At 37.2% G+C, this 25182-nt stretch overlaps 2 protein-coding genes across 5 annotated transcripts in view; both read right to left on the bottom strand.

Annotated features, from left to right (window-relative positions):
• The window catches only part of tpcn3 (two pore segment channel 3), a 33276-nt gene extending 21834 nt beyond the window's left edge, over positions 1–11442 (bottom strand). The window contains exons 1-7 of one of the 2 annotated variants that reach the window (XM_032563886.1): positions 11040–11442; positions 7605–7687; positions 6393–6507; positions 4175–4303; positions 2175–2291; positions 1293–1411; positions 402–503 (exon numbers count right to left, since the gene is read on the bottom strand). In XM_032563886.1, coding sequence (XP_032419777.1) covers positions 402–503; positions 1293–1411; positions 2175–2291; positions 4175–4303; positions 6393–6507; positions 7605–7687; positions 11040–11132 — 758 coding nt within the window. In that variant the 5' untranslated portion in view covers positions 11133–11442. Of the gene's footprint in view, positions 1–401; positions 504–1292; positions 1412–2174; positions 2292–4174; positions 4304–6392; positions 6508–7604; positions 7688–11039 lie in introns of those variants that run through there. The other variant, XM_032563887.1, reaches the window with a different exon arrangement.
• A 2092-nt stretch (positions 11443–13534) lies between these two features.
• pgap4 (post-GPI attachment to proteins GalNAc transferase 4) lies at positions 13535–18984 on the bottom strand. 3 transcript variants are annotated; one of them, XM_032563889.1, is made up of 2 exons: positions 18588–18984; positions 13535–16955 (listed from the first exon to the last, which is right to left on the bottom strand). In XM_032563889.1, the coding sequence occupies exon 2, from the start codon at positions 16742–16744 to the stop codon at positions 15554–15556; it is 1191 nt and encodes a 396-aa protein (XP_032419780.1). In that variant the 5' UTR covers positions 16745–16955; positions 18588–18984; the 3' UTR covers positions 13535–15553. The 3 variants fall into 3 exon arrangements, with proteins under 3 accessions (XP_032419780.1, XP_032419779.1, XP_032419781.1); XM_032563888.1 differs by having other exon boundaries at positions 18682–18984; XM_032563890.1 differs by having other exon boundaries at positions 13535–16950; positions 18682–18984.
• Positions 18985–25182: the final 6198 nt, after the last annotated feature.

Genomic DNA, 25182 nt, shown 5'->3' with positions numbered 1-25182 from the left:
TTGCTGCTTTTTACTTTCATTTGAATAAAAATATGTTGAATCAGTGATACTCTTACTTCAGTACAAGGACAAACAGAAGATGGATGGTTGATTATTGTTAGTTTGCTTGGTATTTTTACCTAAATTAATATTTTTTCCTCCAACAAAGTTTAAGAACTTTAAGAGTTTTGGCCCATAAAAAAGTAGCAATAAAATAGTTTTTACAACACAAGTGAAACAGAAAACCTTGTAGATATTGAGACTGTGGCGTTTATGCACAACCTTTGTCATATTAGAACTATTCGAAAACAATAGACTTGATCTGTAAAAGTTTTAATAACTCAGCTTCAAATGTTTTTTGGAGTAAATTAAAGTTAAAGAGAACAGGCGGTAGGTTTTATAGATGTGAACGGTTCTCTTACATGACGTCAGGACTGTTGGCTGTGGTGACGAGGACGTACAGCTCAAACACAATCTCCAGGTAGTTGGTGAAATACGAAGCTCCTTCTATGGTCTTCAAGCCTCTGCAGACAAAATATACTGTATATATCAATTGAGTTTAAGAAAACGCTAAATATTACCAAGTAAAATTATTTCATGTCAGATCACAAATTGTTCCAAAAAAGTTAAAAAAAAAAAAAAAACATGTAGAAATCTCTCATTTAACTATCAAGATCTGTTTTGGATTAGATGTAAATTATTTTTTTAACTGAAAGAAACTAATATTGTAGTGGTGTGAAGATATCTTGTAATTTTTCTCGTCAGTCAAGTCTGTCTAACCGGGGGAACAAAAACAAAGCCATGTAAGAAACCAAAAACGCATTAAAAAAAAGCCACCTGTTTTTGCCCCTCTGAGATCCACCTGACTATTTCTGGTAAATTAAGTATGAGCTCTTATTTTGAAGATGCAGACTTTATCTTACATTTGTGTTTGCGTAAGGTTGGAAGTGGCTGAGACACTGTCCACTAGTAAATACTGTTGGTGAGGAAGCCTGAAAATGCTCAGTTAAATAAAGCCTCCTCTGCTTTTAACGCATGTTGAAATCAGTAACATTCTGGCTACTTGCTTGTTACAAAAAAAGAAACTGTAACAGACAAAACACGAATGTTCTGTAAACTTCTACAAAACTGCGAAAGGTTAACTGCTGAAGTTAGCATCTGCTTCATCTGCTCTGTACTCGATTTCCTCTAGTTCAACGTACACAATCCTTGAGATAAATCAAACCTAAAGTCCCTCTTTGCATCTCTAAGCTGCGGATTATTGACATTTGTGTGAAAACACCTAAACAAGGATGAAGATGGAGCCATCGTACCGTTTGCTCAGCAGCTTGAGGGCCATGAGGGAGGAGATGAGGACACTGAATATGAAGAGGACGAAGACAGAGGAGACCTCAGGAAGAGCGTTCCGGATGCTCCTGAACGCTCTGCGGAGCTGAACACAAAAAACAAACATCAATCAATCAAGTTTATTTGTGCAGCACATTTCAGCAACCAGGCTGTTCAAAGTGCTTTAAGTTGTAGAACACAGTCAACAATTGCTAAGTGACATTATTACACATAAAAATTGTGATTAATATTTCATTGATTATGTTTCAAAAGCAACTTTAAACAGATGAGTTTTTAGTCTGAATTTAAAGGAAGTCATTGTTTCGTTTTGCAGTTTTCTGGAAGTTTGTTCCAGATTTGTGGTGCATAGAAGCTGAATGCTGCTTCTCCATGTTTGGCCCTGGTTCTGGGGATCCAGAGCAGAACCAGAAGACCTGAGAGGTCTGTAAGGTTGCTATGACAACAGCAGATCTTCAATGTATTTTGGTGCCAATCTGATCAGTGGTTCATAAACTAACAGCAGTATTTTAAAGTCTTTTCTCTCAGTGTAGGTACTTTAGAACTGGGTGATGTGCTCTAACTTCCTGGTTTTAGTCAGAACTCCAGCAGCAGTGTTCTGGATCAGCTGCAGCAGGAGGATTTATTTTTTTAGGCAGACTTGTGAGGAGACTATTGCGATAATCAATGCAACATTTAGCGCAACAATTTCTGGGACAACTTATCACCCAGTAAAATGAAATTATAAATGGAGGGATTTCTCACTGATTTAATGAGAGTTTGAAAAATTAATTTGATCGCGTTGTTGAATGTTTTTCTCCTGAAGCGGAGGCTAAAGCAGCGGCTGCTGATTGCTGCGTTCAGGCTCTTACCTGCCGTCCTTCTGTGACGTTGATCAACAGGAGCGGACGCAGCACTCGAGACCAGCGAACGCTGTAAATGTTAGCGGCTTTCAGCGCTCCGTAGATGATCATGTCTATTAACGTGAGCTGGATGACACGGAGAGGAACACATGCATTTATACAGAGACACTCAGGCCATGACTTCAAGAGAACCTTACAGTCATATTAAATAAATTAGATTTAAGATGAGGCTTATTTTCAGATTAAGCATTGAAGCTGGTATCAAGCATACTTTTGTCCAAACCCACATTAATGTTTCATACAATATGGTTTGTTTTTCTTGGTTTGACGTAATATTCAAATTTTTAATGTCATGTTTTTCATTAACTGTGCAGAAAATCTTCACAATTAACAGAAATAAACACTTTCAAACATCCATCTGTGTGTGATTAATCAATATAATGTGATAGTAGTAATTCCTAAAATTGATAGACTTTTCAATAATATTCTAACAAGCTAAATGATCTGTGGATATTGTAGATTTCATGCAGACTTCTAAATTAGTCTATGAATCCATTTTTTTTATTTAATCAGAATAAAAATAATCACCATCTTACTAATAAATGGTAACAATGTGAAAGTTTTCACTCCAGTTTATATGGAATAAATACAGTCTCATTATAAGCCAACTTTTTAAGCCTTTGAGTTTAATGAAAATTATTTCCTGTTCAACTTCTCTTCTTTTGTAACCATCAGTTGGCTGATTAGATTGATTAAATCTAGAATAATGTGCTTATGATACAACTGAACCGAAATAAAGATCACTGATAGAGCTGAAACTAAAAGTCATTTTAGTAATCGAATAATCGGGTAAAAATTGTCTCCTACAGATTTTTCATTCAATAATATTTGTACAATATTAGAATAAATTAAAATGTGCATACAAATAATTAAATTCCTTTTTTGTATAAGAAACTAAACATTTTATTGCCCAACATGCAATAACAAAACAAAAAGATTAATCTGCAGCTAAAAAATACTTCTAGCATAAAAACTTATTTAAATAGTGTAGGACAGATATGTTAACTACTTTTTAGATTTACTGTTTAATTATTAAATAACAAAAAATGCTTAATAGGATCATTTCTTTACAAAATTTGGACCAGGTGAGGCTAAAACTGCCCTTTGAGGAGTTTGGGGGTAAAACATATTTACAAAGTTGTTGTTTTTTTTTAAGTGTAAAATGTATAAATTTTTTATCCAGTTTTGGTTTAATTATTGTTCTGCGTATGCTTTTCTTTCAGCACGTGGCATTTTTCAGAGTCTGTATGCTCCAGTTAACGATTAATCGATACTAAATTAGTTGACGATCATTTACTATGAATTGTGTCAGCTCTTAATGTCAGATTAAAACATCCTGAACTAAAAAAATTGTTGTATTTTCTATGCCAACATCTGATCACCCTGCACAGGACAATGTTATCTGTGACCACAATACCTGAAGGTTTAAACTGTGTCCCTGCTGAAACCTTTGGTCATGACTGGAACATTATGCTTTCAAAATAAACACACTACATTATGCAAGAACGTTTAAACTGTCCCTCCACAGAGAGGAAGAATTACTGCTGTAAATTAAGTTGTTCAACAGGAGTGCTTCATGTTGTTTTAGCCAATAGTGAGCCTCAGAGTCACCAGGAAGCCTCTGCTGCTCCAAAGGTGCTGACTTGACAATATTTCTGGCTAAAAGCTGTTTCACAACAGCAGCCAAAACGTCTTCTCAGCACATTCAAGCCCTCCAAGTTCACAGACAGGAACTCTGCTCAGCACACTGCAACCATTTCACACAAAAAACAAGGAAGAGTCTAAAGCCCACAAATAACCACCAGGATACAATGTTTCCAGGTTCTTGAAGATGGTGTCATTTTGACAGCTTTCATCTGAGGAGCATCTCTGAAGTTTAAAAATACAACATCTGCACTAAAGCAGATTTACTACATCAGAGTGTTTTAAAATGCCACATGAAATCCTACCAAGAGGACGACGATGATGCAGATGTTCTTTGGGTCCTTCCAGAACTTTTCCCGGGGAATCACCTTGGCGTAGTGAACGAGCCGAATGGTGAAGACGAGCAGGCAGAGCAGCTCCACCAGCATGGTGGCCTGAAGGCAACGCAGCACAACAGAAACCCAATGAAAACAACACCTCACACTTTTTTAACCTGCCTTCCTTGCAGGTTAAACTCAAAATGTTAGCTTTGCAAAAACATTGTTAGAAAATTTCGAGGTGGTTGTTGTTTGAGCTCAGATGATTTCATTTCATTAACTGTGTCCAAGGTTCGAACTGATTATGGCAAAAAATAAAAAATAAATCCTTCCACTTTGCTGCTCCCTCAGATTGGAATTAAACAAAATTAAGTTGCACTTTAGTCATATTTTTACTTTTATCAAAGTGCTTGTTCTTTTACATTTTGTCTTCCTTTATTACCTATATTGTATTTTGATATCTGTAGTTTTGATTTGTAGTTGTTGCTGTTTTGCTGCCAGTCTTGCCCAGAGATCAATGAAACATGCCTGGTTAGATGAAAGTTATATAAATACATTACACGCTTCCAGATCAGAACTTTTCAAAGGCAAACAAATGGCAAAAATGATTTATTGGGGTATTATGCGAGATTATGATACCACAAAGTAGTGGATATTTGTGAAAGTGAAAAGGCGACTATCGTAGTTTAAATTTTTCTATAAATCAAATAGAGATGCAACTAACGATTATTTTAGTCATCGATTATTCAGATACAAAACTTGGCAAATTCTGCAGATTCTTAATTAAACCACCTAAACCTTTTTTTTTTTTTTTTACATGGTACTAGAAATACATTAAAAATTAAAATAAATAAATTCATTTTCTAAATAAAAAAAAACATTTATTGTCTAAAATGCAACAACGGCATTCCTTTAGTGTGCACTTGATCATTTGTAGCAAAGGATGCATCTGCAACTAAAAAAAATACTTCAACATGTGAAAGTTCAGCCATTTCTGCTCTACATAACATCAATAAAGTGTACAGCTGGCCTGTTTTTTTAAATTTATTTTTAGATTAACCGATTAATAATTGGACAGCAAAAGTTGCTTAATAGAAGTCGTATATAAAAACTGGAAAATAAATTGCACACTCAGCTGACTAGTTTCAGACTTCTGATTGAGTTACTGTCTTTCTGCAACTTTAATACTAGGACTGAGGTAAAACAGTAACTACTAAGAAATCTCTGTATCCCAACAGGCTAAGGTTTTAGTTTTTTATTTGCTTCCACAGTTAAAATATAAGATTGCCAGTTTCTGATAAAACTATTGGAGTAAAGGTGTTGTAGAAATTAACAATCTTCTTCATCGTTTTAAAAACTATTGGAGAAACTGTTGCTTCTTTTTCCTGTTAATGCCTGAGGGAAATGTGACAGATCAGTGTTTATTACATGTGGACTTCAGAGCCAATTAAGCTTTTTACAGAACTATTTTTATGGGTGTTTCTTTTTTTAGTTCATAACTTCAACAAGGAAATCCCCCAGATTGAGGAGAACCATCTGTAACACGTTTTACTCAGCATCCGTCAAATGTTCAACGTCTCAGTGAAACGCTCAGACACAGTGTCTCAGTCTGGCGGAAAGAGACTGAGCAAAATGGTTTTAAATAGTTCAAATCATTGTTTAAAATGGGTTTCAATTATTCCAATTTAAAATTCCATACTTCACTTTTATAGATACATTTTTTATATATCACTAAGGATATTTGAGAACAAAACACTTGAGTTTTATTATCAGTTTTTTAATATGCCACATATGGTACTGGAGAGTTCTTAGGATTAAGGACAAAGAGGTATTTTCAGTTTTTTCTTTTGGAAAAAACAGTTTAAGAACTGTGGGTCCAGTTTAGACCCAGAAATAAAAGGATCTAAAGGCCAAAAATAAACAAACGACTTTTTTTTAATTTCCTGAATGGATTTGGGGCTAAACTGACATGGATACAAACTAAAGTTTTGTATTAACATCTTCTTGTGATACTCTAAATATTAACAACAGAATAAGAAATTGAAAGTCACGTTTTCCATCTCCAATTTTCACTTTTGTACGCTTATCCAGACTTCAAACATTATAGAAGTCATTGTGTCAAAACACGGAGCATGTAAAGGTATGACATAGAGATTATGCTCTGTTAGCATTTTCTGTGCGTGTCCAGCAGAATCTGCCATCGTACCCACGTGGGCAGAGAAACCAGAGCCGGTTCCTCAAAGATCGCCAGCGACAGATTGACCAGGATGAAGAAATACAGGAGAATCTTAAAGGCCCAGTGGTTGTAGAGGAGGTAGAGTCTGAAAACACACAAAACGTAAACACATTACAAACCTGTAAAGGAGGAAGCGCCACTAAATGTGTACTATAATGTTAACCTGGTGCAGTGCACTTATTGCAGCAACTGCAGTCAGGAGGAAATACAAAATATATACAAAATCACACAGTTTCCAAAAATCGTAAAATTTTTTTAAAAGTTTTTAAGTGATTCACAATTATCATCTGTCAATATTGATAATTATTGATTTGTTTTTTTGCTTTAAATATCTGAAATACTGCAAACTGGTGTTGCAACCTTTCGTATTTTATCCACAGTTTCTTCTCAAGCTTTTGTACTTATTTTCTCCTTTCACTCCACACAGTCGTTTTTTTTTGTTTGTTTTTTTTTTACCCCTCCAGGGGGTCTTTTGTGGGCTCTAGTGTCCCTTATATGATAGTAGGCTGACAGGAAACTGGGAAGACGTGCGGCAAATGTCGTCGGGTCCGGGAGTCGAACCCGCGACGGCCGCGTCGAGGACTCAAGGCCTCCAAATACGGGTCGCGCTAACCGCTACGCCACCATGGCACGCCCCACACAGTCGTTTTTTTATTTTATTTTTAAGCAGTAAAGAGACAAAGTAGCAAAACCTGAAACTGCTGCTACTGCTGCGCAAGTTTCTCAGTAAGTTGTTGCTAGGTAACCAAAGAATGAGCTGTTGCCAGGGAAACAAAGAGTGAGTGAGTAGAGGCCAACTGAGGTTGAACAACTAAAGCCTTTCCTCTGCCTACATCTCCCAGAATGCTGTGCGGTTCTGAATCCGAGTTCAGTGAAATTATTGAACATCGTATCTAATATATTTTCTATTGATATTGATCACATGTATTGTGATATATATTTATTACCCAGCCATATTGTAAGGCTATTACTTTCTAGAGATGTGTGTGCATTTCCTGCTCTGTGTGACATATAAATAGCCTGGACAAAGCCAGAAGAGGTGAAACACAGTTTTGCAAACCAAAACAGCTAAGTGAACATTTTCCAATAAAGATGACTGCCTGGTTTCATGAATTCATACATGTTTTTATCCAACGGGTGTTTGAGAACTTGATCTGTTAAACAAACATGTGATGGCCTCACCTGACAGCCTGAGGGGACGTATCGAAGCAGATGTTTCTGTTGTACTGGGCATCTGACACATAGATGGTAGCCAAGTCAAAATCCTGAAAGTGCACAGACCAGCTGTTAAAAAACAAAACTGTACTGACAGAAGCAGTTTCTAAAAACACAGGTGAAGAATAAGTCTGTTTTAAATTCAATTTCCCGCTTGGCTTGAACCGTCACCTGTAGATCCTGAGAGAGGAAGAGCACCATATTAAAACCCCCCACCGCATTATGTAGCATGCTGTCTGATCGCATTCCTGCTTGAAACACTCCATACACTTCTGACCAATCACACAATACTTTGCATAGAAATAGTTCGACCTGAGCCTGGTTTAGACTCGATTTTCATCACATAACTACGTCAATGAGAGCAGGCTGCGACTCTTTGGATATAAAACACCAGCATCTTCTCTGAGACCGTGCTGATTTCCTCCTCCTTCAACATCATTTATCCGGCATGTTGGGGCCGGACAATATGGCTGAACAACATGTCATGATATAAGTGTTCCATATAAAGTCAAAATGTCAATAATCACTGATTAGTTTTTTGTTTTAAATATCCAAAATACTTCCAAACTGGTGGTGTGACCTTTCCTCTTTAAGCACAATTTTCGGTATATGGCACTATTTTTTTATTTTTAAGCAGTTATGAGGCAGGGTGGTGAAACAAACTGTTGCCGTGCAAGTTACTCAACAGGTTGTTGCTAGGTAACTAAAGAATGAGTGAGTCAGTTGATGCCACCAACCTTGCTTGGCTGGTTGTGAGAGGTTGTCTCTGTCTACATCTCCCAGAATGCTGTGCGGTTCTGGATCAGAGTTCATGAATAGTCTAAATATTAAATATTCTGTCAGACATATTATCTATTTATCCTGATCACATGTCTACTATCATATATATTGTTATTGAATTTATTGTCAATACATGTAGATATAATCATACTCTGAATATGTCCCAACAATCTCGGCCTTACTTTTAAGAACTTTGTCTCCACCGCACACCTCACCACCGTCTTCCTGTCCTTGTACGCTACACGGCGCCCTCAAACAATTTTCTGCCAACTTAACTTCCTCATACGGCACCACAGTTCCTCTCCACAAAGACACAGCATTACTTCTTCTGTACTTCTCCATCAGCATTGTCAAAGTAAACATTAGATCTGTAGTTCACTCAACACTAACAACAACACTGCTAACTAAATAGCCTCTCTTTCTATGATATGATGATGTTTTGTTATTTTTAAGCCCTCTGTTCCCATGTGGTACAGCTCTGCTAATCCACCTTGGTTCCCAAAATACACCCACATTCATTCTTTTACAATTAAGATTGTGTTAAACAATCTTTATGCCAATGGCGCTATATAAATAAATTGAAATGAAACAAACTGCTTGACGTAATATTCCAGTGGATCCAGGATCCTGGGCTGGACAGTAAATTAATAACAATATATATTACAATATACGCACGATGAATATCAATAGATAATATGTCCGATAGAATGCTCAGTTTCACTGAACTCCGATTCAGAACTGCACAGCATTCTAGGTGATGTAGGCAGAGGAAAAGCTTTAGCCACTCAACCTGTCACGGTCAGCTGAGCAAGATTGGTGGAATCAACTAACTCACTCACTCTTTGGTTACCTAGCAACTCACTCACTCACTCTTTGGTTACCTAGCAACTCACTCACTCACTCTTTGGTTACCTAGCAACTCACTCACTCACTCTTTGGTTACCTAGCAGGTTGGAAACTTTATAAAATAATCTTCAACACTTGACTTTTTTCCAAAATATTATGTATATTTTGTGTCTCTAAATGAGTTTTATTTAGCAGGACTGCAGGCAAAAATGGTTCCTTGGATCATAAAGGTAGCGGACTTAGAATGACTGTCGGCTGATATTAATCATTTTATAATATATTGGTATTACTCTGATAAACAAAAATGGGCCGATATTAACCACCGATATTTATTTCCTTCCTGTTGCCATTTGTTTCTGGAGGGGGAGTGAACAAAGTTGGTCATGTGACAGTGACCAGTGATTGTGGGGAGTTTAACTGGAGCAAAGAAAGAGTGATGAAGTCAGCAATATGCTTGTTTTCCCCCCCCCCCAAAGTTTCAAAAGCAACAGCAACCTTCATATCGGCCCAAATTTATACATCGGTGCATCCCTAGTTAGAATGGCCCAATCAAAGTCCACACTTTATTCCAACTGTGTCAAGATTTGAAAATTGACATTGACAGACACCTTTCCAACCAATCTGAATGAGCTTGAGCAACAGTTCAGTGAAGAGCAGACATTTTATTCACACTATATATTGTATGAAATTAACATAGATATTTATAAGATCATGTTGCATATCATAATTTAATTTAAACTTTTTTAAGTGGCATTCTTGCAGGCAGCAAAGTAAGCTTTTTGCTGGACAAGCAAACATGTTTCTGCTGTGCACATGACAAATGAAGGTTGAAATTAAATATTTTAGTCTCTGGAAAGCTGTCAGAGACGTACCTTTAAAGACAAATTAATCAAATGATGCTCAAATAAGGACTTATCTCACAGTAACTGAATCCAAATGCACTCCAAACTGCTCAGATTTATCTTTGTTAAACATTCTGAAAATAATGAGCAGTTCACTTCCCAGTTATCTTCTACTTTATGTCGTTAAACTCCAACTGGTTTGTGGCTGTAATAAGACATAAAAAAGTTCAGGGTGTGTTAATATCTCTGGACCAACCACATCTTCCGGTCTCTTCATCCTCTAACTGCAGTGAAACAGAAGGAGCTGCTCTCCACAGCACAAACAACAGATGTTCTCAAAAATCATCACAGAAACAGAAAATTGTTTCAGTTGTCTACTGACAAACCTCACCGGCTAACTGAGAACGATGCTGTGTGATGAAGTTATGAGGCTGGCAATTAAAGATGTTATATTCAAGAATACAATGAAGGAAAACAATCTCACTAACACTTTCTGTAACCTGCAATATAAACAAAAAGGGAAAAGATGCACGATAATCCATCATTAAACATAATATTTAAATGGATTAAATTGGATTAAATAAAAATTCACATTTAAAATTTTGATATTTTTCGAGAGAGGTTTCAACGAGAGAAAATTTAAAGCATTTCTTAAAACTATTTCTGATTTTTTTTTTTTAAATCAGCTGAAATTTCTGATCCCGACTCTTCATCAGCTGTTTCTCTGCTTTATGGAGCAGAAAGGACAAGAGTCCAGAAGTTTACTGCTGTGCTCTGGCATAAAAAGCTGCAGAAACACATGATGCAAACAGAGGAGGACCAGCTGTGCGTGGGTTGGGGTGTGTGTGTGTGTGTGGGTGTGTGTGTGTGTGTGTGTGTGTGGGGGGGGTGTGTGTGTGTGTGGGGGTGTGTGTGTGTGTGTTCATGCTCTCGCCTCTTGGGTTTTTGCAGGACTCCCTCCGTTCGGAATTCCTTTTCCTGCAGACTCGTCAGGAATGTTTTCGTTTTTCTCCGCTGGTTCCGACATCTCCAAAAAAAAAAAAAAAATTAATAAAACCTCCCACACAACTTTTCCTAAACTTCTCCTCGGATTCGGGAAACTTCAATAAAACTTTTAGAGCTTTATATGTCGAAGGTTTTGCCTTGTTATTTCAGCTGAGAGACCAAAACTCGTTAATGATCCTTCCTTTTGCTGACAGCGTGGTTACAGCGCGTCCATGTAGCATCAGATGTTTTCCTTTCCGGCGCACATGAAAAGAATTAGAACATCCATCCCCATTTCAGCCTTCCTGTGATCTGCTCCAAGCTGTCAGTCCTGCTCTAATAAACCACTGCTGCTGCTGCATTCAAAGACCAACGGAAATATGAGTTACGAACAACGTATTTTAAATTCCCTGGTAAAAATTATTGATAAAAGGGACTGAAACTAACGTATTTGTATTCGGTATGCAACACAAAACATTATCTATTCGTAAGTATTACACATTGTTTTATTCACCCCTGCATGCAGCAAGTTTTCATGGTGGAATCTGTTTTACCCACATTTTAATGGGATCCTAAAGGCAACACCGGGCGTCATGTGATTCACAGCAGCAGGATAACGGAAACAGGTAGTTTAAAAAAAAAAATCCTGAAATTTACAGAAAACATTTGTAAATGTTTTTGCAAATTTGGCAAACATAAAATAAACATGTTCTTGTTCTTCTTTCATTGACTGTTGAACTGACACTAATTTGGTAAACATTTGTGTTTGTAACATTTATGATCATTTTGGAACATGAATGTCCCAAAAATGATCTTCTGAATAAACTTTTTATCAACTTATTTTGATTTAATTATAGTTTTATTTTTCCCATAAGGTGACTAAAGAGGAGAGCAAATTTTTTATGTAGAAACTTGAATACAGCCAAGTTTTTATTTTGTACATTTTAAATTTGTTAAACAAAAATCTTTTGTTAAATTCAAGTTTGAAATAAAACCTTACTTTGAAAAAATAATTAAATACCTGAGACGACATTTGTAGTCATCTTAAGGGATAAGTACAAATGTTGTAACTTGTAGTCTTGTACAAATGAGATTATCTTTGAAATTATCTTTGGTATAAAGAAACAGGAGCTGATGTGATCTTTGCTAAAGTCTCCAGGTTTACGATTTAGTTAACCTTTCACGCCATCTGCTGAGCATATCAGTCAATGCTCCAACATATGGTCTTGATAACCTTTCATGACATAAGCAGTAAGTTTCTTTTTGCTTGAACGAGGATCTATTGGTCCCATCTGAACACAAAAAATGTTGGGAAACATGGAATAATTATATAGATGTGGTTTTAGGGATAAAAACTATATTTGGGATATTTAATAGCTAGATAGACAGACAGATTTCACTGTTTCACTAAATTTTTCTAAAACTATAGGGATGGACTAAAACATATAGTGCTATTAACATGAGTTTTATTAGAAGTTGAGATTTGGACTGTTTCTCATTCTTTCTTTTTTGTTGTTGTTGCAGGTAGGCAGGTTTTACTGGTTTTACTGAAAACGGTCAAATCTGGCGACCTTGCGAAGGGTGCCATGTTTTACTTTTTTTTTTTTCATGAGCGTGAGGCACATGGATATATAAAACCGGCGTTCTGCTATTTATTCTTTCTGGAACCTGGCTTAAAAAATGTCTTCTGTGATCTCCTAAGACCAGATAAACCTCTCCTAACCTAAACGATTGAAAACTTTCGCGGATCCAACTGAGATCATCTCTGGGTTGACTGAGGCCTATTACTTTGGCGCCAACCTGTTGATGATGGGCAAGAGTGGACGAGTAGGCCGCAGGAGCGCCATGTTTGAAATCGCTGCGTTTGTTATTGGGTATGTTACTTTTTGGAAATCTTATTCAATGCCTACGTGGAATATCTAGGGGAGAAAAAAATGGCGTCTGGAGCCAGCAGCAGATCGATTATGGATATACTAAGGCGATCTACAATCAAACTGAGGATTGGTTCCATTAAGCTGAGGATCCCTTGAAATGGATTTACTGATGACCATGTGGGACATGTTAAGGGTTAGCTTAAACCGTTAAGTGGCGGCTTCACCGGAGGAAATGGCCGCTTGTATCTACCCATTTGTCTTCCAAGTAACAAATGAATACATTACTTCATGTTCATAAAGGTTCAAAAACAACCAAGCAAGTCCATGAATGTGCATATCTAAGGCACATTCAGTGACACTGAGGGGTCAGTGGATTGGTGGCAATTGAAGTTCAGCCTTTTGGTGCATCGCTTTTGTAAACCAGGACTTTTTGGGGCAGTAAGACAGAAAAACTCAACAGATTGTAATGGGAAGGCAGCCCAACATCAGATCGATTCACCCCCGTTTGCCTCTGCACAATAAAAGCAGTGATGTATCTGCATTTAATCCAAGAAAATGTGAAAAGAGAAAGTTTTATCTTATTTGTTTAGTCACTTCAGCAGCAGTTTGAGAGGTACAGGCATTCATACATTCACTAACATCAGTTAAAGAATCAATGAAAACAGTGATTTACTCTGCTTTGTAAAGCTTATAAGAAACATCAAATTAAAGATCCAGAAACATGAGATCCTGCACAGTAATTTGGTTTAGTATTCTCTTAAAGTTTTTATTCACTAAAAAATGGTGTTTATTCTTTATATAATTGTATAATATACAGCCAACCCCCTGATATGTTTGGTTTTACAGCATTCTGACAGCAGTTTAAGTCTAAAAACATCTGCTGTTTAAGACAGCTTTCTTTGTTTTCCCCAGAAAAAAATCTGCTTTAAAACTCTTTACAGAAACATGTTGGACAACCACATATAAACTGCAAGGATTAGGTAAAAACTCATATAGTCTGCAGACAAACTGTAAGAAAAAAAAGCCTCTTCTAGTTATCCCAATGTTTAAATAACTTTAAACATTTTTACTTTAATCATATTTCAAAGAGGTTAAGTGAAGTGTACAACTCATCAGCTCAAAATCAACAAGTTAAATTAACAGATTCCCAAAGATTTCCAGCATCAGGATATACTGTTTGGCCTGGTCCAATTTTAAAAGTAAAGCAAAGCAAATCAATCTGCAAAGACAAGGTTATAAAACAAAATGGATACAGGTTTAATTGGCCGTTTCCCAAAGACCAAACACAGAGTCTTCACTTCCCAAGCCCTCCATCATTCTCCCCAATGACCAAATCAAGATCATTCATCCCTTTATCCCTCATCCCTTCACCAATCTTCTTTGTGGCATGGTCCTTGCTAGTGAAGTTGCCATTAAAATCCTAAATTTAGACTTTGCCAATTGCTTATTTTTTGGGCCAGCTGACTTATGGAAATATTTCAAATTAAGACCCCAGATCAAGCCAAAATAACTCCTGATGACCTGCTGGTTGTAGATGACATTTAACAGATTCACGTAAACACATTTCTTCTACTAGATTATAACATGATTTTAGAAAAAACTTTTTAATTCATCAGTTTTTAAAGTGAATTTAAAACATCCCATAGCAAACATACGTATCCATAAATATGGGTAAATAATTTAAAAAAAATACCAGAACCCATTTGAAAAGCTAATCACCTTTGTTTTTAAATATAGAAAACAATTAAAGCTACCCCACTCAGTTGTATTGCTTTTTATGCAACAGGCAGCTTTTATTTTATTTTATTTTTCACCTGAAACTAACTTAATCCAAAAGGCAGAAACTGGTGCAGGCAGCTGAAACTAAAAGTGCAACTCAGGTGGAAAAGAGTGAGTAAAGTAAAGTAAAACTCAGGCAAACAAAGCTAAAGATTTGCAACCTGTCTAAACATTCATGATAACATTTCCAAACCAAAAATCAACATGTTCTGCCCTTATGATGTCACAGAAAAAAGTGAACCAAATACAACAAAAACACATCTTAACAATAATTTTTAGTGCAAATATCTTAATACACTTGAAATAAGACCAAATTAGCTCACAAGTAAATTTTCTGCAATATATAGGTGCATGTTTTAAGAAAATAATTCCTTAAAAGTGACAAAAAAGTAGTAGTTCACTTACACTGAAAAAATAAAACCTGTGATCCAACTTTAAAAAATGAGTTAATTTGTTACAAGTAATCAAATTAAGTTAATCCATGTAAATATTTTTAAGTTATATTATAGCTAGGAAAACTTAATGTGATCACATGTAACAAATTAACTACATTTTTTATAAGCTGGAGCTCAATTTTTTGTTTCAGTGCATAACAAGACATTTTTCCCATAAGTCAAATAATCTGCCAGAGGAACTAGTACTTTTTCATCAATGCTAAGAAATTATTGAGCTAACATAAGCTACTTTATCTTGATGAAAAGTTACTTATAAGCTATTTGTGTCTTATTCTAAGTGTACTAATATATCTGCACTAAAAACTAGACCAAAAAAAACTTGGTAATATTTTGTGTTTTTGCAGTGAAGTGCTTTTTTAGAGGAGTTTGGGCCTCAATGGGTTGGGCCTGACTGAGGAATAGGCCCCGATGTGCGTGACAAGGTTGGGTTCCACGCTGTGCGCTCTTTCTCCAGGAGTGGTCCTGGCCTTGCGGTAAAGAACCGTATCCTTGGCGTTCCCTTTATAGCAAAACGAGCCATCCAGGAAGTCCGCCACCCTTAGCGAGGCGTTGCCGGGGAAAAGCATGGCCGGGGTGCAGCACTCGGTTGCCGGGGAGACGGCGTAGAGCTGCGGGGAGATTCTCCGCACCTCTAAGAGGTAGTGCCTACCTATCAGCTCGGCGGTCACCATAAAGTAGAGGGTGAAGAAGACGAGGTGGTTGGCTGACAGAGTGAAGGAGAGGGAGCCGGGGTTACAGTAAGGGATTGACAGGAGGAGCGCGGTTGCCCCCACCAAACCGAGCCCCACCCACTCCAGGATGCGGTACGGCTCAGGGTTCCAGTAGCGCTGCAGCCTTTCAGGGTGATACAGCTTGATGTAGAGCGTGTGGAGGGCGAACCGGCGAGAAAGCAGATCCTTAACCACTCTGAAGAAGTCCTCTCCAGGCAGAGCGTCGTCCTCCAGGAGAATCATGTTCTGGGGCTTGACCAGCTCCCATCCCTGGCGGAGACAGAACACGTAATCCCTCTTCTCCCTCTCGAAGGTGTTGGGCGACTCCCTGTTGACCTGCTGCTCTTGAGATGAACGCCGTATGACCTTGAAATGACCCTCCAGCAGCTTTGCGTCCTGGTTTTCCTCGGGGCCGCTCTCCACGTCACAAAGCAGCACCTCGGCGCATCGCCGACCCCCACAGCCTCCCGCGATCCTGCTCAGCTGCTGCATCACCTGGAGCAGGTAGTGGAAGTCCCGTCCCTCGTTGCGCCTGGCCGTCACCACGGTCACCAGCAGCTCCGGATTCTGGGCGACGTCGCTGAATCTGGTCGACTCCATTGGAGAGCCGCTCTGCCAGAAGTGCAGAGCATCCTGGCCTCGCTCAAGGCTCTTCTGTAGGACCTCATCGCTCATGGAGTTCAGGTACGTGAACCTGAAGAAGTAGTAGGAGTAGAGCAGGCGGTGGCAGCACAGAGGCAGGACGACGCAGAATGTGATGACGGACAGGGTGAGGGCTTGAGTCAAAGCGTTGGACCATCGCATGTGCTGACTGAAGAAAACCTTCCATTGACGCATTGATGAAAACGAAGAATTGAACCCTGTCAGCAGCTCAAATTACTCCAATAAGCAATGAGGTTTGATTCGAACTCTTCAGATCAACATTGAAAACGGTTTGTTTTGAGGCAGTGAAATCAGATAACTCTGCTGTGAACTGATAGCTCTGAGGAAAACTGATCCAGCTATTGGCACATCTTCATCTTGTAAACAAAGAAGTTCCAGGTCTGTCCTTGATGCCAGAAGAAAAGAGACAGAGTTTTTATTAATATAATGTCTGTGCATCCTTTAATAGTCATAAGCACCTAAAATTAAGGACATAAAATGTCTTAAGTTAATTGAAAAACAAAAAATGTGGCTTAAATACTTTAAAAAGTTATAAAACATCATGCATTCACCAATTGAGAAACCAGTAACAAACATTACATTTCATCAAAATCATCAATACACATCAAATATGTTGGTCAATGTTCCAGTTATTATGGGTCAAAAGCAACTCCTAATTTCAAGGAACTCGGTGTTTCAGCTGTTTTGCAGTTTTCTGGAATTTTGTTCCAGATTTGTGGTGCACAGAAAACGCACTTCTAGAACCAGTTCTGCTCCAAAAAACTGAAACAAATTATTGCATTTTATTTTTACAACGTGTCTGCTGAACTTGACAGTCTGAGAAAGGTAATTGAATTATTCAAGTGTTTGGTGAATGGATGCATCTAAAAGTTGCAGGAAAGCAGCTCTCAGGCACTAAAGTTATAAACCCCTTTGCATTACCAGTCTATAAAGAACAGAAAATCAAATTATATATTTTTCTGCTATTTATTTTTTAAAATCAATGTATCAATGCTAAATAAATTATGTAAATGACATAAGTGTAATGTGCTACCTTATTATTATTTTTTTTTTTAAAGAGGAGACTCATTTTTAAGGACTTTAAACTTGTAAAGTTTTGTAAAATCTCATTGATCAGATAGATTGATCAGCGATTCATACAATCAGAAGTGGGCAGAGTCCACAAAAATTTTACTCAAGTAAGAGTAGCCCTACTTCAATTTATTTTCACTCAAGTAAAAGTAAAAAAGTAGCCATTCAATAAATTACTCATTAGTAAAAAAGTATTTGGTGAAACACCTACTCAGTTACTGAGAAACTGGTCAAATTATCAATCATTTAATATTTAGAAACTACATCATCGGATGGACCAAAGTATAAAGTTAAGAGGAATTTAAGAACCAAACTGACTAATTCATATAAGCAACAAAAAGTAACACATTCAGGCAAAAGATAATTTTTTCAAATCATTTTCTTTCACTATAAAACTTATGAAACTTTAACAAAAACTGCAGGTGTGTCTCTGTGTCTGGTGAATTTTTGGTTAAAACATGTTTTGTTTTTCATTCAGTGGGTAGAAAATACAGAAGTTTTACTCGAGTAAGAGTACAAATACTTCATAATAAAATTATTCAAGTAAAAGTAAGAAGTACAGCGTAGTTAAAATACTCTTAAAGGTACATTATTCAAAAAACAGTTAATCAAGTACATGTTTTTGAGTTAATGTAACTATTTACTACCCAACTTTGTATACAACAAGCAGAGTGTATTTTCCAGTACTGCTCCTCAGAGAGTATTACAGGACAGACAACATCATGCAGCCACGCCCCTCTCGCTTCTAGCAGATACGTGACACAGGAAAAATCAGGAAAAACCTGTTTTTTTGATTCATTGTATTCTAAAAGACGAAAATCTTTCTTCAAAACGTATGTTTTATTGGACCATACCAGGACACTGGGTTCTTCAGCTCGTACTATGAATTTTCAAGCTAAACTCCGGTACAGCTTTAATGTTGTCAGAAATAAACATCATACTCAACCAGCCCTGTTGTTTCTGTATCAGCCTGATGTGCAAACTGTGCTGACAAGCAGGTTCCTTGATCACATTCTGCTCATTTAAGTCGCGGAGCTCACCTGGTTATTGTTGACTTTTAATATGACAGTTTTGGTTCCGCTCGTCGCTTCCGCCGCGTCAACGCAGCAACGTCGATATCAAAGATCAAAGTACAACAGGCTAAGCTAACCACAGGAACCTACAAGCCAGCGAAACAAGCCAACTGAAGCAATATTATCGATCATATATCGCTGCTTCAGACCGTAAAACAAGGATAGTAGACTCATGTTGAGCTCAAGAGCAGCTGCTGTTTGGCAACAGCTGCCATGTCCGTCGAAAAGTAACCACATACTCCCAGTTACGGTAAAAGACCTCGTCCGAACACCGTAATACTCAGAGTAAAGGCGCAGCGGGGCGATACCTCTGCTGGCCAGCAGGTGGGGCCACCGGAACTGAAACAACTTATACTTGGGGTATTTTCAGCCTCTGAATCGATGGATATGACGTTGAAATTTATTAACAAAATATGTGGGAAAACATTGGAGAAGTCGCAAGTTTAATTTAAAAAAAAACATGACATACATATTGACATATCACTAAAGAATGTAATTTAAGACAAACATTTATAGAGCGCATTTAAGTCAACAGGGTTGAATATGTAAAATAAAATTTTTTGCTTTATGCTGGTAGTATATTTGTACATAATCAAAAAAAAATAAAGTGCTGTAAAAAAATTCAACTAAGACATTGAATAAATTCAAGGAAAACATTTTATTGAAAACAGAATACATAAATGACTAATTCACAGAATTACCAAAAGTAACACAAGTAGGTCCATTCATCCATTCATCCCTCCATCTATCTGTCCATCCATCCATCCATCCCTCCTGGTGATTCCTGACCAGAATATGTTCAAAAGAAAACCTGTCTGACTAAACCAAAACCTATTTGATTACACATGCCAAAGAAGTTGAAAAAGCATCAAAACAATTAATTTATTTAATTGTTTTTTTTACATTTCACTTCAGATTTAGACCCATTTTTCTATTATTCCCACCAAAAATTATAAAAGTGTTTGAAATTTATAATGGAACTTTAATAATTGATTACTGAAGAATACCTCAGTAATTCCTCTCCATTTCTTTCTTTCTTTCTTTCTTTCTTTCTTTCTTTCTTTCTTTCTTTCTTTCTTTCTTTTTTTCTTTCTTTCTTTATTTACTAAACTATTGACCTTTAAAAACAGAAACTATCAGCTATAACATTCCTGGAATTCACATCTTGTAAAAAAAAGCAAAGCCCACTGTGTCCCATTTTAATTAACTCAAACTTCAGCTTTTTTAAGTATATCGCTAGATTACAAGTGAAAATGAATAAAGTTTGGTAAGCAGGAAATCTAGGTCCCACCCTTGGTTTCTTAACTTCTTCAACAGCAAAAGAGAGCGAGCGGTGGTTGAACCAGTTGATCAGGAGGCTCAAGTACAACGCCGTCCTCCTCCCTTTGTTTCCCTCATATAAATGTCTTCTGTTCAGTAAAGACTTTTTGTGCTTTCATGCAAAAAACTATACTGTTTGTAACTTTAACTTGTCTAAAACACATGAATATAACTTCAAAACATCCACCGAAGACAACATTTTAAGAGTGTTTGCAGTATAACAGTGAGTGGATTACTCAGCTTTTTTCTGAACAGAAATTAAAATATAGAGTGGGCTTCAGTTTAAACTGCAGAGCTTGTCAAATTATTTTTATATTTTTCACATATGTTAAAGTTCGATGTTTTTCCAACTTCACTGTTTTTCTATAATAAGACCAGCACCAGATGCCTGCAGTGGTGGTTTAATTAATCTACAACTTAGAATCCGGAGTTAATCAGAAGCCTCATCTTCCAGTGGAGTGTGTGTTGTGTGTGACGTACAGAGCGATGTTCATCAACGACAGAAACAAACACGTCCTTCCAATCGCTTTTTAGGAATGTGGCTATTAACTGATCTGATGTTCTGTTCTGGCCGTACTCCAGAAACAAGAACGTCACGTGTCACAGAACATCACCTCAGCATCAGGTGAGATTCTCCGCGCTAACAACATGAAAATATCAGTTTCTCCAAAACTGAGCAGAAGGAAGTTAATGCAGTTAAAATGATCTGAATCAGTCCATAGATGAACTGTTTAGCTGATTTCATGATCAAACTAATACTATTTCTTTTTAATTGGTTGCAGAAATTCCTTAATTTGGAATCTGATCTTCTGCTTAAGCTGAACTCCAGAAATTTGAGCGTAATGAACAGTAGATATTGATATGAGGACTTTTCAAAACTAGGAGTTTGCACAACTAATAATCCACGTGCTCTTTGAAAAAGACACAACTTATCAAACACATCCATCAGATGGTTTGGAGAGAAGACGTTTGTTTGACAAGAGTAAAGATAACATGTGCATTCTTACAGGAGGAAGAGAAGCAGATTAACAGGCGATAAAGACCGGCTGCTATTAAACCGGTTTAGACAACATTGTGGAAGTTTCTCAGTCAGCGAAAAACAAAGCAAAGTACGAAAAAACTATTTGAATGATATAAAATGAAAAATAAACGGATAACTTGTCGCCTACAATGCTTTGTTTTCCCTCTTACATGCAATGCAGCACCAAAATATTTTGCAGTGTCTGGAATCTCACCTTTGTCCAGATCATAAAAATTCAGGAACAAAAGAGAAAGAAGGTTATTGAGATATGTTAGACTGGAACAGGTTACAAAGCAGTTTCTAAAGCTGTGGGACTCTGGTGAACCACATTAAGCCCGTTTTATCCACACATGGAGAAACATGAACTAAGTCTGACTCAATAAGCCACAGGTGTCAAACTCAAGGCCCAGGTGCCAAATCTGGTCCTCCGTAGCTTTTTATGTGACCCTCTAGACTCCAAATTACATCAATAAGTTATTCCAGTTATTCACAAATCGGCAAAATTTACACAAAATCAACAGATCCCCACATTTTTCTTTTCTGATTTTACTGTCAAAAATGTTGAGTTTAAGCGACTGCAGCCTCAGGCTTACTTGATTGCGTGTTATGGTCTGTAACAAAAAGTCACATTTAACATCATACACAACTGGCCCTTTAAGAACATTCAGATTTTTGATATGGCCCAAAATTAAAATGAGTTTGACACTCCTGCAATAAGCAATACATCAATTAATAGCATGATAAATTAAAAGGAGCTCGATAGTTTGCTTATGTTCCTCTAGAAGATTTTTATTCACCTGAAGTTTCAAACTATAATTATGTAATCCATTCATGAATAATGACCAATGACGTAATCCTGCCTTTTAGGAGTTGTTGCACTTATGATCTTATCATTTTACTGATTTAGTTGAAGATTATACTAAAGGAGCCTCTGCTATCTACTAACAGGCCTGCAGAGCAAAGAGATAACTGAGGAATTTCAAGTTTCTGCATTTTTCTAAAGGAATTGCGTCAACATGAACCATTGTCTGGATGTTTTTGCTGATGCTAAAGTTAACCGGATCAACCATCATATGAAGTATAGAGTATAAACAATTGCAATGCATTTAAATTGTTTTTTTTCCATGCGTCATTCATTACTGCTGACTTTTCTGGGATATACACTCCTGGGAAAACTGACAACTATCATAACCGTTTTTCGCTTGTTGTCATGATCTGCTGCACTTGGGTGTAGCTTTTTTTTTTTTTTTTGAGATTATTTTCTTCTTGTTCTGTTTTGTTATTGCTTCACTGTGATTCATTTTTATTTGTTTTGTTCAACAGTTCTCGTCCAGTAGTTTCTTTCACTGGGTGTGCACCGTTTGTCACCCAGTGAGTAATTCATGCACAGGGTTGGCTTTGTTTCCACTCCCAATTCATGCAACGTATCTGTCAGGTAGATCAGATACACTGCAAAAACACAAAAAATTATTTACTCTATATTATGCTGAAAAGACACTCGTCTTATTTCAAGTGCATTGAGATATTTGCACTAGAGACAAGATAAAAATACTTGGTAAGATTTTCTGCTTTTGCAGTGATGCAGGTCAATGGGAATGACTGATTTCATTTAATTGTTAAGCGTCCAGAAAAACGCTTTATAAGAGTGATGTCACTTCATTTCATAAAAATATGAAAAGGATAAATTTACAGCATTTACTCTGATTATATTAAGAACCCACACTGTAAAACACTTGAGTTGTGTCTACTATCTTCTAGTCTTTAAGTCAAATAAATTTAAAGTTCTAGATTTTGAACCTAAATGTGAGTTTGTGAAAGATAAACTTACAGCAGTAAGTTGTGTTAACGTCTTATTAATTTTGTCAAATCTCCAACAGTTGAATAAACTAGAGTTTTTAGGTTAGCACTTAAAAAAACTGAAAGAAGAAAAAGACAGGAGTGGGAACTATTTCCCAGAATGCTTAGCGGCTTGTTTCTGTATCCTGAGATGGAAGAGCGTTACATTGATCTGACTCTTGTGTTTTATTAAGGCAAATGTTTATTTTAAAGCTTGAGGATAATGTTCTGTTCACACTAAATGTTTCTGAGCTGAATTCATTGTGATGTTTAATAAAATTCATCATCAGATCAGAAATTTTGTTTGTGCAATTCGAAACAAGAATTTAAATTATTCTAAAGTAAAGTAAGTTGTTATTTTATGAGTAAAATAATAGAGAAATGTGGCTCTTTAACCAGGTGAGGGCAGTTTATTCCTTTCATATTGTGAAATAATTGTTTTAAATTGCAGCATTAAGTTAAAACTCACAATTCAAGATTAATGAATTTAAAAAAACAATGTTTAGACAACTTGTCTCTTGTTGTTAAATCAACTCCATAAACTTTCATTTCTGAGTTAAAACCAAAACAATTTTCTTGTCGACTTAAATTATATTTTCAAGGCAGCAGGTGGACTTTCATTTTCAAGTTAAACCACCTTCAAATGTTTTACAGTGTAACATTCAGCTTAACGTTTCATCACAGATGGAGGAACAGAGTTTTGCTGCTTTTGCCACCATGTAGGTGAGGTATGTGGTGTTGTTTTTGTTTTGGGATGGAGTGTTTTCATCCTCAGGAGCAGGTTTCCCAGGCTGTAGGATAGGATGACAGTGGCAGGAAACCGGATCCAGCAAGTCGATTATCCGAGGTGTTTGTTCGACAGCTCAGCTGCCCGGCAGCCCGGTCCTGCCAAATAAGATGCTCTACATCTCCATGGCTCTGCTGTTTACAGACTGAGGTGTATGTACAACTGCAGCACGTCAACAACAATTTCTGTTGTAAATAAAGTGGGCTGCACAGTTGGTAGCATTGTTGCCTTGCAGCAAGAAGGTCCTGGGCCAGGGCAACACAGAGACAGACTGGACAAACAACCACACACACACACACACACACCCACGCGCACCCCCACACACACACTCACACACACACTCACACCTAGGGAGAATTTAGAGAGACCAATTTACCTAACAGTCATGTTTTTGGACTGTGGGAGGAAGCCGGAGTACCTGGAGAGAACCCAGCATGCACAGGGAGAACATGCAAACTCTGTGCAGAAAGACTCCGGGCCAGGAATCGAACCCAGGACCTTCGTGCTGCAAGGCAACAGTGCTATCAACTGCACCACTGTGCAGCCCACAAACTGTTAAAAAATCAATTAATTACTAAAATTAAATAATATTATTGAACATCTTTTCAGTCCCTCCAGGATTTAGTGTTTGTGTTACTAATTTGGAAATATTTGCACTTATTTATGATGCTAAATGCAAATTTTATTACTCGCTATAGATCATGGCCTATAATCTCAGTTCAATTAAAGCTGAGGCAACTGTTTAGTACAAGTAAGAAAGTTTTTGACAGTTTTTGAGAAAAAAATCTGCTGTAAACTCCAACTATGTATGATGCAAAAAAGTGGGGAGATTTAGTGTGAATTTTCACAATAATTCTTAAGACACTGGAGAGACTGATTGATATAATTTGACAGTAAACAGATAAAAACTACATTGATTTGATTGATAACATAATATTTAAGCACATTTAGTGTTTAGTCAAGAATCTAGAGGGCCACATAAAAGTTGTGGCGGGCCGGATTTGGCCCACGGGCCTTGAGTTTGACACATGTGCCTTAAAACAATGGACAAAGTGTCAATTTCTTTACAAACCTGGTGAGACTTTTAGCTATAATTTTACCAAAAAATGTTTTCTAAGGTTTTCACTCACTGGGTGTGAACAGAAATCTATCCATAATTTGTTAAGATAAACAAGTTTACAAATGTGACTAATTTTTACGCCAATTTTAAATAAACTTGTCATTTATGGTAGAAATTAGAGGAGCAGTTTTTTGTTGTCCCTCTTGTGTTGTTGTTGTTGTTGTTGTTGTTTTGTTGTTGGCAGCAGCTCTGCCTCGAGTTGCCATGGTGATAAAGTAGCCTCTGGTCAAAGATTAATTAGTGCGTGTCTCCCAGATCTCCACGTCGGTCTGTATCACGACCTCAGATCCACACTGCGCCGTGCGGGCCGCCGGGCGTGTCTGCGCTCGGTTGATGGGGATTCCGGTTTTTCCAGTCGGCTCCTTCTGGCTTAAAGCGCTGCAG

Source organism: Xiphophorus hellerii, chromosome 5 (genome assembly GCF_003331165.1).
Source record: "Xiphophorus hellerii strain 12219 chromosome 5, Xiphophorus_hellerii-4.1, whole genome shotgun sequence".
NCBI classification, from domain to species: Eukaryota; Metazoa; Chordata; class Actinopteri; order Cyprinodontiformes; family Poeciliidae; genus Xiphophorus; species Xiphophorus hellerii.
The sequence above is the reverse complement of the archived record's forward strand: the minus strand, read 5'-3'. Positions and strand labels throughout refer to the sequence as shown.

What these genes read in the sequence shown, in the direction of transcription:
- pgap4 (XM_032563889.1), bottom strand. Translation starts at nt 16,744, where the DNA reads ATGCGTCAATGGAAGGTTTTCTTCAGTCAGCACATGCGATGGTCCAAC.